The 7003-nt window shown below is 41.5% G+C and overlaps 1 protein-coding gene across 1 annotated transcript; it reads right to left on the bottom strand.

Annotated features, from left to right (window-relative positions):
* Nucleotides 1-221: 221 nt before the first annotated feature.
* On the bottom strand, nt 222-1861 carry LOC120558043 (odorant receptor 131-2-like). Its single transcript, XM_039798880.1, has 2 exons — nt 1718-1861; nt 222-986 (listed from the first exon to the last, which is right to left on the bottom strand). The coding sequence occupies exons 1-2, from the start codon at nt 1859-1861 to the stop codon at nt 222-224; spliced, it is 909 nt and encodes a 302-aa protein (XP_039654814.1).
* Between the last annotated feature and the right edge of the window lie 5142 nt (nt 1862-7003).

The raw sequence follows: 7003 nt of genomic DNA on the forward strand, positions 1-7003 counted from the left end.
AAAAGTTGTCTGGCGTTGTCTGAAGCTCGACCTATATTAGATAAACGGTTGCGATTGGCATGACCTGGGCCAGGTCGGATGGAAATCTATGTGAACTGGAGGGGCACCAGACGTATTTGCCCTTATAAAACTCACATATTTGTCTAACTCCCAGAATAATAGGAGGCTGAAGTTGTGCAAACCTTCCTTTTTCTTTGACTGTTATTGAAAAGACCCATGTTTTACAGTATGCGGACTCTACACAGATACTTTTTCAAGTACTTCCTGAAAGTATTGTCTCGTACCCCATAGATGATTGGACTAATGGATCGTGGCAGGATCTGTACAATAACATAGCAAGCAAACAGAGAGTCTGTGTAATTCTTAGGAAACCATTGCTGCAGAACACTTAAAAGCTGGGGGGCTGCATATGTTGTCATACATAAGAGCACCTGAAACCCGTGGAGGAGGATTGTGTTTCTGGCTTTTTTAGCATGTTTGCTTGCTGTTTTTGCAGTGAACAGAATTCTGAAGTAAGAGTAAAAGATAGTGATCCAAACTAGAACTAGAAACACTGAATATGTGATATCTCTTTTTTTGATGATGATGGGATTTGGAAAGACAGTTTGTCTGATGCAGAATACTTTGGAATGAAAGAAGTCCAGTGGCACTGTGGCCAAAGTGATGAACAGATCAGAAAGAACAGACAACATGCTTGTTTTCCAAATTAAACCAATCAGCATTAAAGTTCTCCTGACGGTACAGATTTGCCCGTGGCGAAGGGGGATGCAGATGGCGATGTAGCACTCCACCGCCATGCAAGCCAGGTTCAGAGGGGTGTTTTCAGTGGTGAAAAGAGCAAACAGGATGAAGATGCAACACAGGGAGACATTAATTGTGTAGATGGTGTAACTGATGACAAACAGGATGACGGTCAGCGTCACTTGGAGCATGTCGTTGATCACCAGGTGAATAAAAAGGATGTAGCGTGGATTCATGTAGAAGATCTGGAGGGTAGAAGTATGGATGAACGTTTAAACAACAGCAGGTTGATTTTTTCAGTGTTGACATTAGCAAATATTTTATTTCAATCTTTGTGCTAACTTTTGCCCCATTTACAGTTGAAATAAACATGTGATCCCAATCTGGATGCTGAGTATAGTGAAAGGGCGTCATTCATTTTTGAATCACCTTTTTGCATGGAAAGACATGAGAGCTACTGTTACTTCATGTAGCTTTTGCCATGCTTGCTTGAGCTTGCAGGAAGAGGTTGGTCAGGTGACCCTTCAAGTTGCAGCTGTGAATTTACACTTTCATTAACATGCAGTTTTCTATGTCCAGACAGCATATCCAGATACAGATTGCATGTTAATTCCAAGTATAAATGGTGAACTTTTGCCACTGTTGTATCAAAAGTTGACAAACCTATACATACTTGCCTATATGTAGACATGCATTGTCACCACTCAGACATCAAGGAGTGGACATTTTAGATCAAATAAGTGCTGCTTTCTGTGTTGGATTTATTTGGTTAAAGTGTAGTTTTACTCTGTTTTGTGACCGACTGTTTCACTAACCTACCTCATCTTATTTGTGTTTAAGAATTATCACTAACATTTAATGTATGTGTTATTGAAGAGTAACATCTATAGAGCTGATGATGTGAATATTCATTTCTACCAAATATCTAGAGTAAATTATGTTTTACTGGTATCATGGCATGAAAGATGCATCAGACCTGGTGTTTGCAGAAGGTGTGAATGAGGCTTGCATTGATGTAGTTGATGAAGATCCCCAGAACCACAACAATCACATTCTTGGTTACAGCTTTAGAGAAGGAGTCTCGATACTGTAAAACCACCGTCACATTGGCAGATGACATGTTTATCTCTATGAATTGAAAAGAAAAGATACATACTCTTCAGTTATAAGTAAGCATTTACAGCAATTATTACATATTTGTGTGACTTTCTGAGCATAAGAGCCACTTTGACCAAAAGAAGTTAGAGCAATAAAACATACCTGACATTTTATGTTGGTTCACTAAGTTCAGAATGAATTCAGAATGGTGCATTGTGTAGAAGAAAATGAGAGGACATAATCAAAATGCATTCTATTTAATCATCACTACAATTTTAATCAGTTCTGAATTATAGGCCCTTTGTAAGGTAAGATACTTTTTAGGTAAATATATTAATATTAAAACACCCAGCTTTGAATAAACACTTGTCATTCAAATAAAAACAATGAACACATTGGAATTGTTAGATTCAGCCTTAAGGGATTTTCACACGTGGAGTGACACTTCGCCTGCGTAGTCACGTGGATCCACGGGGTCTACTACGCTTCTCATGTGAAGGACAACGCTCCGCGATTAATCGGCAGGCGATTAATGTGTGGCAATTCAACTCTCGCGGCGGGCGTGTGCGTGTGACGAGCATGAACGCGACAGTTTCATGGGATTTCTCCCGCTTGTTGCGTCATCTGTCAAACTGCCCCTGCCCCTCCTACCTGCCTGCTCGACTCTCATTAAAAATTAATTATGAGGCGCGACAATCACTCCCCGTATGAAAAGCCCTTCATACTAAATCAAAAACATGAAATAGGTCTGTTGCTAAACTAATGGGCAGCACTAATTGGACAGACGTGCTGTGACGTGCCGACGTGTAAGGTGAGCGTATTGTGTCACTTCCGGTGTTCCCGTGTTACAACGCCTAGTTTGCTGCTCCGGCAAAACTTACTGAACTCTGCTTCACTGTTTAAATTAGCAGCTATTTGCCTGGATTGCATTTGAATTACAATTGTTTTACTCAAGCACTTATACTTAGCTTCACTTACAGCGACTGCTCGCTGAATTTACAATTGTTAAAACACTGTTAGCTATTTCGCTAGCTAGCCATTAGCAATGGCTAATTCCTCTCCCTCTCCTGCTCTCTCTTGCTCTGTGTGTTAAATGTTTAGCTATTCCCCTGCCTCCTTTAGTGATAACGATACATGTAATAAATGTAGTATATTCGCTGCTCTGGAGGCAAGGCTTAGTGAATTTGAGTCACGGCTCCGCACCATGGAATCAGAATCGGTATGCTTCCGTAGCTAGCCAGCACCATGTAGTTAATGCGGGCCAACATACTGTAGCTTCTGTAGCTTCTGCTAGCTGTCCCCGGCAGACCCCGAGCAGCCGGGCAAGTGGGTGACTGTCCGAGGGAGCGTAGCGTTAGATCTAGACCAGGGAGTGCACATGATGAAGGTCGCTCTAAACGGGCGTCTGCCGCCTCTCTAACAGTTTCTCCCTACTCAGCGAGCTACACCCGCTGAGAAGCCAGTTCTGGTTGTGGGAGCTCTATACTGCGATATGTGAAGCCAGCGCCCCGCGGCTACAGTAGGCCTACCTACGGTCATATTGCCCCCGGGGCTGGAGCGGGCGATATAGAAACCCATCTAAAGCTGCTGGCAAAAAGAACCGTAAATACAGTAAGATCATACTTCACGTAGGTGGTGTAGTGCGTAAATCGGAGATCACTAAAATGAATGTTGAGTCACTTTGTGCATACGCAAAGACAATGTCGGACTCAGTAGTTTTCTCTGGACCCCTGCCAAACCTGACCAATGATGAAATGTACAGCCGTTCGTCATCCTTCCACCGCTGGTTGTCGGGTGGTGCCCAGCTAATGATGTGGGCTATGTGAATAACTGGAGGGCGTTCTGGGGAAAGCCTGTTCTGATTGAGAGAGACGGCATTCATCCCACCTGGGACGGTGCGCGCTCTCATATCAAAAATCTGAACGAGTTTATCAGACATAAACCATGACAACCCAAGTTTGATATTAGTAATCAGAGGTGCAGTGCTACGCGCCCCTCTGTACTTCCGTTGGAGCAGTCGCCCACTCATAGTCTAATAAGCACGGTGTCTGTCCCCCGGCTCAGATCGGTTAAATCAAAGGTAAACGAAAGATGCGCTATACTTAACAACCTAATTGGAATTAAAACTACTGCAATAGAACAAAATAGGAAAATTAGATGTGGACTATTAAATATTAGATCTCTGTCTTCTAAAGCAGTACTGGTAAACGAGTTGATATCAGACAATAAAATTGATTTATTTTGTCTTACTGAAACCTGGCTGGGCCATGAAGACTATGTTAGTCTAAATGAAGCCACTCCTCCCAGCCATATTAATACTCAAATTCCTAGAGGCTCGAGGCGAGGGGGAGTTGCAGCCATCTTTGATGCAAGCCTGCTAATTACTCCTAAACCTAAATTACATTATAACTCATTTGAAAGTCTTGTTCTTAATCTTCAACATCCAAAATGGAAAACATTACAGCCAATTATATTCATTGTTATTTACAGGGCTCCAGGTCCGTATTCTGAATTTTTATCTGAATTCTCAGAGTTTTTATCATGTTTAGTCCTTAAATCAGACCAAGTACTTCTTGTAGGTGATTTTAATATCCATGTGGACGTTGACAATGACAGCCTGAGTACTGCTTTCAACTCATTACTGGATTCAATCGGTTTCAGTCAGAGTGTGCACAAGGCGCACTGTTTTAACCACACCCTCGACCTTGTGCTGGCATATGGTATTGAAATTGAGGATTTAATAATATTTTCGCAGAATTCGGTATTATCAGATCATTCTTTAATCACTTTCGAATTCTTACTACCTGATTATATTAAATTAGATAAAAGCTCCTACACCAGATGCTTATCTGACAGTGCTATAGCTAAATTTAAAGAAGATATTCCAACAGCATTCGACTCTATGTCATGCCTTAACATAACAGAGGACCTGTATGTTAACCTCAGTCCCTCTCAAATTGATGCATTTGTAGACGGTGTTACGACATGCCTACGGACGACCTTAGACTCCGGCGCGCTCCCTGAAAAAGAAGATGATGAAGCAAAGGAAACTAGCACCTTGGTATAACTCCCAAACTTCGCAATTAAAACAAATCTCGCGAAACCTCGAATGTAGGTGTGGCGTTCCACCAAGGTGGAAGAATCTCGTTTGGATTGGCAAGAAAGTCTCAAAACCTATAGGAAGGCCCTAAGAAAGGCCAGATCAGACTATTACTCATCACTAATAGAAGAAAACAAGAACAACCCAAGGTTTCTTTTCAGCACTGTCGCCAGGCTGACAGATAGCCACAGCTCTACTGAGCCATCTATTCCTCTAGCTCTGAGTAGTGATGACTTCATGAGCTTCTTCAATGATAAAATTACAACAATTAGAGATAAAATTCATCACCTTTTACACTCAACTTCTAACGGTTCACCTTTAAACGCAGAGTCGTTAGAAATAAAGACTAGTCTCGACATATACCTTAGACTGCTTTTATCCTATAGATCTTCAACAATTATTGTTAAAGATATCCTCAGCTAAGCCATCTACCTGTCTCTTGGACCCCATCCCAACGAGACTACCTCAAAGAAGCATTACCTGTGGTTAACACCTCATTACTAGATATGATCAATATGTCTCTATTAACAGGTTATGTACCACAGTCATTTAAAGTAGCTGTGATAAAACCTCTTTTGAAAAAACCCACCCTGGATCCTGAGGTCTTAGCAAACTATAGACCTATATCTAACCTTCCTTTTCTATCCAAGATCCTTGAGAAGGTGGTTGCTAATCAGTTATGTGATTTTCTACATAGCAACAGTTTATTTGATGACTTTCAATCAGGATTTAGAAAGAATCATAGCACAGAGACGGCACTGGTGAAAATTACTAACGACCTTTTAACTGCTGCAGACAAAGGTCTTGTCTCCATTCTTGTTTTACTAGATCTTAGTGCTGCATTTGACACAATTGACCATTCAATCCTGTTACAGAGATTGGAACACTTGGTTGGCATTAAAGGAATTGCTCTGAGTTGGTTTAGGTCCTATTTCTCTGATCGATCTCAATTTGTGAATGTTAATGATAAATCCTCCAAGTACGCTAAAGTTAGCCATGGGGTTCCTCAAGGCTCAGTGCTTGGACCAATTCTATTCTCCTTATATATGCTTCCTCTAGGCAATATTATTAGAAAACACTCAATTAACTTTCACTGTTTGCGGATGACACCCAATTATACTTGTCAATCAAACCAGACGAAACCAGTCAGCTAGCAAAATTTCAAGAGTGCATTAAGGATATAAAATCCTGGATGACCTATAATTTTCTGATGTTAAACCCTAACAAAACTGAAGTTATTGTGCTGGGCCCTAAACACCTCCGAACTTCATTATCTAGAGATATAGCTACTCTGGATGGTGTTGCCCTCGCCTCCAGCACCACTGTTAGAAATTTAGGAGTTATCTTTGATCAGGATATATCCTTTAATGCCAATCTAAAACAAACCTCAAGAACAGCCTTTTTTCATCTTCGTTAACATTGCCAAAATTAGGAATATCCTGTCTCGTCTAAAACGACGCTGAAAAACTAGTCCATGCATTTGTTACTTCCAGGCTGGACTATTGTAATTCCCTACTGTCAGGTTGCTCAAATAAGTCTCTTAAGACTCTCCAGCTGATCCAGAATGCGAGCGGCGTGTTCTCACAAGAACTAAGAAAGAGATCATATTTCTCCTGTATTAGCTTCTCTGCATTGGCTTCCTGTTGAATCCAGGATTGAGTTTAAAGTCCTTCTCTTGACCTACAAAGCTCTAAATGGTCTAGCACCATCATATCTAGAAGAGCTCCTAATACCCTATTGTCCCACTAGAGCACTGCGCCCCAGAATGCAGAGTTACTGGTGGTACCTAGAGTCTCTAAAAAGTAGAATGGGAGCCAGAGCCTTCAGTTATCAGGCTCCTCTCCTATGGAACCAGCTCCCGATCTGGGTTCGGGGGCAGAAACTGTCACCTCATTCAAGAATGAACTTAAAACTCTCCTATTTGATAAAGCTTATAGTTAGGGAGTGAGGAGTTGCAGTGTTCACCTAACTGGCCCAACTGCTTCTCTTCATAATTGTTAGATTAATAATACATAACAAAGTAGAGGGAGGCAGGCCAGCCAGCCAGATCCGGCAGGGGGAGAG

This window comes from Perca fluviatilis, chromosome 4 (genome assembly GCF_010015445.1).
Source record: "Perca fluviatilis chromosome 4, GENO_Pfluv_1.0, whole genome shotgun sequence".
Taxonomy (NCBI): Eukaryota; Metazoa; Chordata; class Actinopteri; order Perciformes; family Percidae; genus Perca; species Perca fluviatilis.